Source organism: Pelodiscus sinensis, chromosome 4 (assembly GCF_049634645.1).
Source record: "Pelodiscus sinensis isolate JC-2024 chromosome 4, ASM4963464v1, whole genome shotgun sequence".
NCBI classification, from domain to species: Eukaryota; Metazoa; Chordata; order Testudines; family Trionychidae; genus Pelodiscus; species Pelodiscus sinensis.
In genome coordinates, this window is record NC_134714.1 from 69792934 (window position 1) to 69804634 (window position 11701).

At 40.0% G+C, this 11701-nt stretch overlaps 1 protein-coding gene across 4 annotated transcripts in view; it reads left to right on the forward strand.

The window, feature by feature from the left end:
• The window catches only part of MED6 (mediator complex subunit 6), a 29372-nt gene extending 17671 nt beyond the window's left edge, over window positions 1-11701 (forward strand). For all 4 annotated transcript variants that reach the window (XM_006130311.3, XM_025188294.2, XM_025188293.2 and 1 more), the window contains 5 exons: window positions 4582-4664; window positions 6220-6328; window positions 7191-7306; window positions 10753-10780; window positions 11207-11701. In XM_006130311.3, the coding sequence (XP_006130373.1) occupies window positions 4582-4664; window positions 6220-6328; window positions 7191-7306; window positions 10753-10780; window positions 11207-11334 (464 nt within the window). In that variant the 3' untranslated portion in view covers window positions 11335-11701. The remainder of the gene's footprint in view (window positions 1-4581; window positions 4665-6219; window positions 6329-7190; window positions 7307-10752; window positions 10781-11206) is intronic.

An 11701-nucleotide genomic window follows, 5' to 3' on the forward strand; every position in this document is an offset into this window, starting at 1 on the left:
GAAGAAGAGAGACCTACCTCTCTACACTGAGGGACCTCTCTACACTGTCTATACTGCAGGACAAAGTCAAATAAAGCTATGCAACTTCAGCTATGTTAATTGATTAGTAGCTTAACTTGAAGTATCTTAACTTGGCTTTTGGCACTGTCTGCACTGCAGAAAGTTGAAGGAAGAACACTGTCCTTTGACTTCCCTTACTCCTTGTGAAGTAAGGGTTACTGGCATTGACAGGAGCGCCTCCTCAATTCAAATTAGCTATCTTAACTTGACCACTAATTCGAACCCTGGAAGATCGGCAGCTTCGATCTTCCTCTGCAGTGTAGATGTACCCTCAGCTACTTAGTTAGGAACACAACTATTGCTGAACTGAGAGAGACTTATGAGATATTAAATCTGGAATTCTGGCAAAAAAAATCTTACAGCTGACTATGGTGGCAGTTCTTCCTGACCTCATAGAATCATAGAATACTAGGGTTGGAAGGGGTCTGGAGAGGTCATTGAGTCTAGTCCAGTCCCCTGGCCTCATGACAGGACCCAGTACAGTCTAGACCATCCCTGATAGACATTTATCTAACCTACTCTCAAATGTCTCCAGAGATGGAGATTCTATAACCACCCTAAGCAATTTATTCCAGTGTTTAACCAGCCTTACAGTTAGGAACTTTTTCTTAATGTCCAACCTAAACCTCCCTTGCTGCAGTTTAAGCCCATTGCTTCTTGTTCTATCCTCAGAGGCCAGGAAGAACACGTTTTCTCCCTCCTCCTTGTTACACCTTTTTAGATACCACCCATCAGGTGGTCATTCAGTTTTTGCCCTGAAGCATAAGAACCCTTATAATTTTAGCCTAGCTCCTGAATGTACAAATGTTATTCTTACTCCTGTGTCTAATTCTAAGGAAGCATTTTTGTGCTATTTACTTCAGTTATATCCCATAGTAGGAATTCCATAAGTTAATCAATTCAGCCAGAATATCTTTTATCATAGTGGGACTATGAAAGTAGCTATCAGTGCTAGTACTGCTCTCTTTGTCATTGTGCTAGTGGAGGGTACACCAGAGAAGGAGTTCTAAAAAAGTTCCTCCTTCCTCTCTGAACTTGTTCTGTGCATTGATCAGCTTCCTCCTCCATGAAGCAGGGATATAAAATACCGGATAACTGGTTAAACATTACATTTAACCAGTTAACTGCTTAACTGGGATCAGGGGCACACTCCAGCCTGTCTGTGGTGCTCCAAGGGCTAGTTGATCACACTGGCAGGTTTATAGACATGAATATACAGTGGTGTGAAAAGGTTCATGAGCTAGGCATTTTCAGAACTCAGCTCTGTTCATAGTAATTGAGAAAAAGGCTGTTTGCTCTCAGGATCACTATGGACATTAATGGTGCAGACATTGTTCTGGTTATCTGGGTAGACCCAGCTGATCCTCAGCTTCCCTGGTTAATGAAATGATTCACTGGCTGCTTGGACAGAAGAAAGAAACTGTGTAACTACTGTCTCAGAATGGAACTGGAGTATGCATTTGACTGAAAAGAAGGTGGTGCTGTTTGTCAAATAGGTCGGAAGCAGCAGGGGAAAAAGTCCCCTAACCTAGCAGCATGTTGTATTTTGCATAATATTTGTGAAAGTAAGGGAGAAACCGTAAACATGGATGGGAGGCTGAGGTACAGAGATTCGTTCAGTAGTTTGAGCAACCAGCCACGTGTACCCAGTACAAAATGGAAACTGCTGGGCAATCAGGAATGCCAGTTTCTCTCAACTGAAGCCATGGATGCCTAAATGTGTATGGCTGTATATCCAACTGTTATCCCCTATCCACTTCCGCTAGAATGGATTGTGAGCAAGTCACTGTTTTTTATGGGTGGGGAAGGTACAGTGTTGTGACAGACCTAATTTTACCTCCTGTTTTTTTGCATAGGTACTTCTGTAAAACCTTACGAATTACATAAAACCATATACAGGACTATGTAGCACTTTAAAGACTAACAAGATGGTTTATTAGATGATGAGCTTTCGTGGGCCAGACCCACTTCCTCAGATCAAATAGTGGAAGAAAATAGTCACAACCATATATACCAAAGGATACAATTAAAAAAAAAGTGAACACATATGAAAAGGACAAATCACATGTGTTCACTTTTTTTTAATTGTATCCTTTGGTATATACGGTTGTGACTATTTTCTTCCACTATTTGATCTGAGGAAGTGGGTCTGGCCCACGAAAGCTCATCATCTAATAAACCATCTTGTTAGTCTTTAAAGTGCTTCATAGTCCTGTATTTTGTTTCAGCTACACCAGACTAACACGGCTACATTTCTATCACTATAAAACCATATATTTCTGTGTTAAGTAATGTAGCATGTAACAAGCAAAAATAAACTTTAATTGAAAGTATAAACATTTTAAATTATGAAACAATATAGCAAACAAACAGCTTATTATCAAACAACTGCAAGAAACCTCTAGTTAAAACAATAGTCATAGTAGCAAGGTGCAGGGCACAACACAAGGAGAGATGGTTTAAAGTCACTAGTGCTCTGCCTGTTCCTGTTTGTGGCCCCTCTGGAATTGAATAGTGAGGCTCAACGTTGCTGGGATGCTAAAGGGCTCAAAAGAGCTGAGTTCCTAAGTTCAACTGTTTCAGTATCCTACCTTGGCTTTGGTGAAGGGAAAATCCTCTGGAAGCATTGCTGTGAGAGGCACAACGGGGAGGATTTGATGGTGCTTCCAGTATCCTGTATCATCCAGAGGCTACAAAATGTGGCCAGCTCCTGGTTTACAACAGTTCAGTGCCTGCTAACCTAACAGCAGCATTCCCTGCAACAGAGCATTTTGGATTTTTGCTGCCTCCAGGAGTTGCTTCTGCCTCTCCTTGCTTTTTTTCTTTTTTCATGCTTTCTTCAGCCATGGCTATGTTGTCCCTGGCAACTGCCATGCTGTCCTTTGCTGCTCCCTTGATCTCTCTGACGACTTCCCTGTCCATTTCCTGCTCCACCTGACAATTGTGCCTCCAGCCTGCCATTATTTTCAGGGGTTTTGGGACTCAGCAGCAATGTTCACAAACATTTACCACAAGTTTTCTGTTTTCTCCCCCTCGGGTTTCTAAGCTGCTCTGCTATTGATAAGGGTAGAGGGAGGTGCCATGGCTGTGAGTGGGGCTTTTTAAAGACATTCTTCTTGTTCTTACTTTAGAGAGGTTGTGATAGCATTTTTATATGTATTTTTGACTTTACCTACAGCAGTATTGGATATTATGTTCCTGGTGTGGCTTTGCATCTTTGGTGAGCCTGGGAGATTCTTATATGATGGAAGGTTTATCGCCATAATTGTGATATACTCAAATCCAGGAAAATAGCAAAATTTGGCCCCACACCAGCTTTAAATGGAGGTGGGAACAGCCATTTAACTGGATACCAGAGCAGGAAAGGCATACGGGTAAACAGACAGGTCAGTGACAGTCGCCCTGCAAAGCAGTGTGGGACAGCTGTTGGAAGACTGCAAAGCAGTGCTCAGCAGCATTGTGTGCACACAAGCAGTACACCAAACTAACTTGGTTAGCAGCAAAGTTAGTTCATTTTGCAAGACGACTCCAGAATTCCCAATAAATGTGGGGCTAGTGTGATTGTGTCATGTATGCAAGCATTTGCAAACTGGATTAACTTGATTTAATCTGGTTTAAATCCCCTGCATAGTCAAGCCCTGTGTCTGCCTTATGACTTAAAAACCCCCCACAAAGAAACCTTGTTCAACAGTCAGGTTAAACAATGCTATTCAAACCCTGAAGGGACCTCCTCCAGCATGGTTTAGCTGTATTGGACAGGCTTTGCAAGGTTTGTGGCAGAACCCGATTAATTGGGCTTCCCAGGCAAATCCATTGTACGTGGCCCGATTCCAAAAAGGTAAATGTTTGAAGAGTATGATATTTTCAAGCAGTAATGCTGGACAGGCCAGAGTGTGAGTTAGAAATGATTTAAACTTATTGTTTGGTTTCTTTGAATGGCAAAGCTTCCATGAGTGCTAGACTGGATCTCTCATGTGATACTGAAAACATTTCAACTTCATGCTAATTGTGTTTGTGGTAGTAGAACAGTAATATAAACTTGATGCTTCCTTGTTTATAAAATAGGCTTCATACTTTCCCTACTTCACAGGTGTAATGTGAGACTTACCTAATTATTGTAAAGTGTTTTACTGTACTTGGAGGAAAGCTTGAAAGTTCAAATTCACCTGACCAGGTGAGACAAGTACAATTGCGGCTTCCATTATGTGACCAGTGAACTTAAACAGCTTTAGAGGGGTAGTAGCCGAGTTAGTTTGTACAGGATAAACTTAAAAAAACAACAAATGGTCTGGTAGCACTTTAAAAACTAACAAAACATGTAGATGATATCATGAGCTTTTGGGGGCACAACCTGAAGAAGTGGGCTGTGCCCATGAAAGCTCATGATACCATCTACATGATTTGTTAGTCTTTAAAGCTCTACCAGACTATTTGTTGTTTTTTAAGTTTAAGCAACTTTGCCCCTTTCTTACCCAGAGGTCTGCTCATTGACTAAGCTGGTACTTTGTTCCTTGTTTACAGTCATCCCATTAGCTGATTACTATATTATTGCTGGAGTGATTTATCAGGCACCTGATTTGGGATCTGTCATAAACTCCAGAGTGGTAAGTGTTTCTACTATGCATTTGTTTGATATAAAGCAGTCGTCATTTCATATCTGTTTTTCTTTACTTTGTTCCCCCAACACAATTCAAGATCTGTTTTTGATCTGTTCTCCATTTTGGGAAAAGGATCTGTGTCATAAAATAAGATGACAAATCCAGTTTTTTAAAACTACAATTTGTTGGATCCCCTTTCTTCCCTTTCAGCCCCCTCCCTTTCTTCAATGTCTCTTCTGTCTTCCTTTTTTCTTTCCATTTAGCTGATCCCTTCTGAATAACTCCCTCCTCCCTCCCCCCAAAAAATTGAATTTTGGAACTAACATGCTGTTAGCTGCCATCACACTAATCACTCTGCTCTGCTTGTATGTTCCAGCTCTTCCTCTGCCCTGAATCTGTGCAGACCTTAAGTACTTCAGGGCAGGGACTGTCTCCTAATTTTTTTTTCCTTCCTTCCTTCCTTCCTTCCTTCCTCCCTCCCTCCCCCTACCTACCTACCTAATCTACCTACCTAATCTACCTACCTACCTACCTAACATGCTGGGCCTAGTGTTCCCTGTAAGCTGTGCACTTGTGCGACCACTCAGGAGAAATTTGAATACTGCCCAACTGATTAGCAGAGCATCTACAGCTAGGTTTTTTATTTCTGCTGGTGGTGCACATTCATATATGCCTCTGTACACGTACAAAAATTATTCTTCATGTGCATGGGAAAAAAACCACACATGGATGGAAAATATTAGAGAATATTGCTTGGGCCCGATTCTTGGATGGCTCTTAGCTACTAGTGCAATAATTTACTACAAGTAAAAAAAATGCATTGTATACAAAGTACCAACAGTTGCAATGCAAGTGGAGTGTTCCCAGCAGCGTGTAGTGTACCTTAATAGATCTGTCAGGATGGCCTGATCGAAGAATCTTAATGGCTGAAAAAGGAGGGAAATATTAAATTTTAAACCACTCAAAGGGACAATGTCAGGCTAAAAAATATTAAAGAAATCTTTTAATCTAAATTGTTAATTATATTGAAAGATATTAAAATGGGATTTGCATTTTACTTCTGGTGCTGTTAGCACTTTTATCATCTTGGATACTAAAACTAGAATTGTCACTTTCACTTTCTGCTTTTGGTGCCCTATTATACTTGTATTAGGATAGAAATATGTTTGCAAACTGTCCTCAACAATCACAAAAATATTTCTATTAATACCAAGGGTTTTTTAATAGTAATAGAGATGTAGCCATGTTAGTCTGGTCTTGCTGAAACAAAAAGGTTTTTTTTAAGTTTCTCTTACAAAAAAAATCTAAATTTTATTTCAAATAGCAACTGTAAAATAATTGCCTGATGGAGAGAAAAGCTACTTTAATGGAATTAAACTACTTTAATTCCACAGTATTTTACAAACTTGGTTAGCTTTTTACCAAAATACAGTATTTTTGCATGTGACAATGTATCAGTCAATGTTTATATAACAAGATCTAGGCATAAAATTGTCTGTTTGTGTTATATACTGATCTTTTTAATTCCTGAAGATATCCTTATGTTGACTTCTTTTGAAAGCTCACTGCAGTGCATGGAATTCAGTCTGCTTTTGATGAAGCCATGTCATACTGCCGATATCACCCTTCCAAAGGCTACTGGTGGCATTTCAAAGACCAGGAGGAACGAGGTATGATGCCTGGGCCCTCAATACATTAAGCAATTTCCCTTTCTTTGGATCTAACACGTACATTTGTAGCCAAGGTATACTTTAGCTAGAGACAGAAGTGTGGGGAGAAACAAAATAAATGAAGGAAAAGGTCAAGGCAACACAAAAAAATTATGGCCTGGGGTAGTCTAGGAGAATATTTAACCTTGTATCAACTGTGCGGGCAAGAGAGCATTGAGCCCAAGGAATTCCAAGGGACATGTTTTGTGGTTGGACTTTAATTTGACCAGAGGGTGAAACTACTGTATCAGATGGGAGACTGAAACACTAAGGGTACGTCTAGACTACAGGGTTTTGTCGACAGAAGTTTTGTCGACAGATACTATCGACAAAACTTCTGTCGACAAAGAGCGTCTACACTACATCCAGTTCTGTTGACAAAGCAAGCCGCTTTGTCGACATAACAGTTTGGACACAAAGGACAGTGTAGATGCAATAATGCCTTCTATCGACAGAACTCTGTCGACAAAAGGCGTTATTCCTCGTAGAATGAGGTTTACATACGTCGACAAAACTGCTGAGTTTTGTCGACGTTATGTCGACATAACTCAAAGGCAGTGTGGACGCAGGTATAGTTTTGTCAACAAAAGTCCACTTTTGTCGACAAAACCCTGTAGTCTAGACACACTCTAAGTTACTGTATTATAAGGGAGAAGACTGCAGTGCAAAGAAGAGATAGATAAAAATGGGGGAAACTGAAGAATGGTCAGATTCAGCATTAGAAAGAACAACTTTCTACAGGAACAAAGAGCAGATAAACGAGAACTAGACTGTCCATCATTTGATGTGATATACCATTTCAGCCTCTGTATATGATTTGCAGATAAAACCAAACCAAAAGCCAAGAAGAAGGAAGAACCAAGCTCTATTTTCCAGAGGCAGCGGGTTGATGCTTTGCTTCTAGATCTGAGGCAAAAATTTCCACCCAGATTTGTTCAGGTAATAGTACTTTGTGTCTGAAGTGTTACTGCAGCATACAGATCAGGACTCCTCAGGTGGACTTCTTGTGGGACTTCACTGTGCTAGGTAGAATGGTAGCACTGGTCGGAATAGGAATTTTGAAAACAACAGGTTTTCATGTTGAATGAAGAGGATTCTCCAGAACAAATGAAGGAGTTACCCCAAAACATGTGGTGTAGCTTTGCAAAATTGCCATGAAAATTTACAAATACACATGGATCAGGGTTTAAAATCTCATCAGGTATCAGACCCTTCTGGTGCTTTAATTTCCTTACTATCTTAGCCAAATAAAACTGACACAGCTGATGCTTTGTACTTACTTTCTCTTTCTGGTTACTGGTTTACTATAACATAAAACAGCTCAACCAGAAATTCTCAGCCTTCTTCTAATCAAGAGGCTCACTAGTTCATTATTCCCCCTCTTGGGTTCAGCAGTCCATTATATCCCTATCAAGAGTTTTGCTCCTGACCTTGCTGCACATAGGTCCAGTCTGGCCTTTTTCTCCTGCTGCTATGAAGAACTTTTTGGATTACCTGTAGGCACTTCCCTCCAGGGCTCTCTCTTACTCTCCCAGACCCTCTGTCTGGGATCTAAGAGTCTTCCTGTGTAGAAACAGCTCCCATAACCTCCCTGCTCATTTGTCTCTCTCTTAACTCAGCAGGCTCATTGAATTCAGACTAATGTCCCTAACATCCCCAATCATGCACCGATCATGTTGACCTCTGATTAATTCCATTCATTTGGGGAGGTGGCCTAAGTCTGGCATCACAGCAGTGAGCCTCAGTCTCCTTACAGGTCCATCTTCCCTGTGATACTAAATTAAAATTCTACTTGCCCACTTATTACAAAGATGACTAAAGGGGGGAGAACAAACTAGGCAATTTATTTGCCCGTTGAAAAAAAATTAGTCCCTCTCACAGGTAGAACTTATGCAGAGCTGGCATGGTGTCTGACACTGTCAATTTAAGGGGACATGGTAAATGTTATATGAAAGTTGGTGATTCAATAGTTGGGAGATTCTTCCCTGTGAGTTAGTAATGAACCAGTATCTTAGCAGTGTGGTGGAAACCCTACACTGGTGGTGAAAACTACCATCACTTGCATTAAATATAAAGTATAAGGGTCTTTTAGTTAGGTACTTTTTGCAAGATCCATGTTGTTAGCCCCACCAGGCTGACTGAATTCCATTTCAAATACTTTCCCCACACATGTATAGTGGATTCTTCTCTTCCTGTTCTAAGCCATCATGGCCACATTCTGTGTAGAAACAGTGGCATTTTATCTGTTGGTGAAGTAATTCCTGTAAGGAACTCTGGGATCTTTTGTCATCAAATGCCCAATAGAGATGTAAAGATACACTATGAAGTACAACAGTTCAGGACCAAGATCTGACCTATTGTTTAAATAGTTCTCAGTTGGGGAATCATTCTTTGGAGTCTACATACATATTTAATTCCCCTTCTTAAACTTACCACTCAGTCAAGAAATTACAAAAAAGACTGTGTTTCTGTAAGATCTAAAAATAAAATCCTTTGACATCAGCAGATCAAGGCATTCTATAAATGCAAAGTCTCTTGCAAAAGATAGGTATAATGCCCATATACCAAGGAATAAAATGATGTGCAGAGAAGTCAGATAACTTGTCAAATGTCAAACAGCTAGACAGGGACAGGGATAGAAGATATATGTTGTCTCCTAGTCTATTGTTCTCATTGCTTCATCTATTGTCCCTTCAGTAGTTCATCTTCAACATCTTCATCTGTTGTCCCTTCAATAGCAGATTCTGAACAACCGTCTCAAAACTGTTCTAAAATAATATTATTGACGCACACACAAATAAGGAAATGCACAGCAAAAATAGACTTTCCTGACTTAGCAACATGTGTTTAAATATCCAAGGCTACGGGTGAGCTATTGCCGTTATGCACTCAGATGCTATTTTGCCTAGTCTCTGCAATGGCTAGTTCCTTACACATTACTAAAACATTCTGGAATACTTTGAGTAAAGCAAGAACTATGTCAGATCAGATTCTAATCTACTTCCAAATTCAAATATTTTCAGATACTGTGGGAGGGGAAAAAAATCAGTGTTTGCTCAATGGAAAAGGAAAACATTGGTGGGGAAGTGCATTTTAATTCTTAAAGTGGTATTCAAATAGAATAATGCCTTCATTGCAATTGTCAAACAAAGATCTAAGAATTTTATAAAAATTAACTAATTAAGCCTTACACAATTCCTGTTAGGAAGGAATCACTTTAACCACAACTGAAATGTAGCCACCTCTAGAGTGGGATGTAAGTTAGTTGCAGCACTTCTGTACAACATTTTTCAGAAAGAAATGAAGAATATTCATCCTGCCCGTTGCTTTACTGTTTCGTCTGATAGAATCCCTGCAAAGAGTGGCAAGAGTGCAGGCAAATAAATAAAATTATAAAAAAAAATTAGTCATAGTTGAGGCTTGAGCAGATAGTGAGCATAATTTATATAGGATGTCCTGTGAACTTTGATATGCAGGTACCTAAACTTCAGCAGCAAGACATCTAAAAAATAATGTATTGAATCACTGTTACTCTGAAATGTGCTAATGGCTGTCATCAGGGGAGGTTAGGGTTCTAGGACATTTTAAAGCCAAAGGATGTGTCCTGGAGTGTGCCCAAGCCAATATGCATGCCAGGTCAGAGCTAAGCCATGGGAAATGAGGGGCTTCACTGATTGCAAATGCAGAGGCTTGGAAGTTGTTTCACAAGGTTCCTGTGTTTCAGAGGAAAAAAAATAGCAAAAGGAGTTATGATTGTGACCTTGAGAGAAAGCACAAGAGGATAGCTTGCTGGAGTGACTTACTTGGGGATTTCTGAGCAACGAAGCATCCTGCTGTTTACTGTATTCCTATTCATGGAAACAGGACTTTGTGCACATTTTTTTTAAATAAATAAGGATACACCAAAAGCATATCTGACTTACATCACTGACTTATCCTAGCTGAAACAACCCTGCAAAGTGCCAAATATTAACTAATTGCATGGGCCTAAAGGGTAGCTCTAGATTCAAATGGACTTCATTCATTTCCTGTTCTTTACAAAATGTTGTTATCTTTTGTGCTGCTGGATTTGCAGATTTCTTGAGCCATATTTTACAGCCAAGGAAAACGGGCATTAATGACTGGGAGGAGATAAGGTTCTTGGCATGACTGGAGAATAAAACATTTAATTTTTTTGTGCTCTTAATTTTACATACGGTTTAAAATGTAATTAGTACTTCTGGAAGACTTGCTTGTTACTCTTCTCTTGTTTGACATCACCATGATGTTCCCATTCACGTGGGGCCATCCTTCAAAGCAAAAGATATAATTTTAGTCAGTGTGAGCAAAAGAAAATAATTACAAAGCTCTAGTTCATATGACTTTCTTTTCTTATTTTTTGATAGCAAAAACCCGGAGAAAAGCCCATTGCAGGTAAGAGATCTCACCTTATAACAAAATTTTTAAAAGGAGCCCAAATCCAGTTTGATATAGGTTCAGTTGTGAGGCTAAACTTAACTAATCAACTCACTCCGGCTGAAAATATTGGGTGTCCCATCCCATCCTTAGCTTTCTGAAGACTGTCCCCAGTGTAAGAGGCCTCCCATCTCTAAGGGAGCTGCTAAGGTAAGAGGCTCCAAAACAGGAGATCCTCTTGAGGAGAGGAAAGGCCAGGTTGGTTCTGCATCCTGGTGATTTTTGCCCTAAGCCTATTGCAGCAGGGCTGCAAGCTAGGACATCCAAAGGGCTGCCTGAGAGAATAAACAAACAAGCTGAAAATAACTTTGGAAGAATTGAAAATAAGAAATGTAAAACCCTTAAGGCAGAGTTACAATTTATTTTGATGGTTTGTTTATTAAGTGGATCAGATCAAGAAGGAGCCGGAACCAGCCCCAGAAGCTATAAAACCAGAGGAGAAGGAGGCAGTAAAGAATGCCCAACAGAGCACTGCTAAAGGGCCCCCAGAGAAACGGATGAGACTCCAGTGAAAGGATGGACTGTTCCACATCTAGATGATTCAAGGTCTGGAGAAGAATTTGCAAGAGAGTCCTGTTCCCAATCATCTGTATTTGGACATGGCAGGATTGTGACATGGCAGGATTTATAGCTTCTTGCAACAGCTTCTTCTCTCAGCAGAAACCTATTATAAAGCAGTCAATGGAAAGACTTGAGCTGCACTGAGAGGGTTTTTTTCAGCCTTCTCCCCATTTCAGATGTTAGCTACTGCCTGAATTTCACACTAGGTGCATTTTGCAACTTTTTTATAAAGCCATATCTCTTTTCATGTCCTCTGGTAGTTGTTTTCTATGTAATAAGAGGAAGTTTTTTAATAAAATAAGAGTTCTTGACACACCA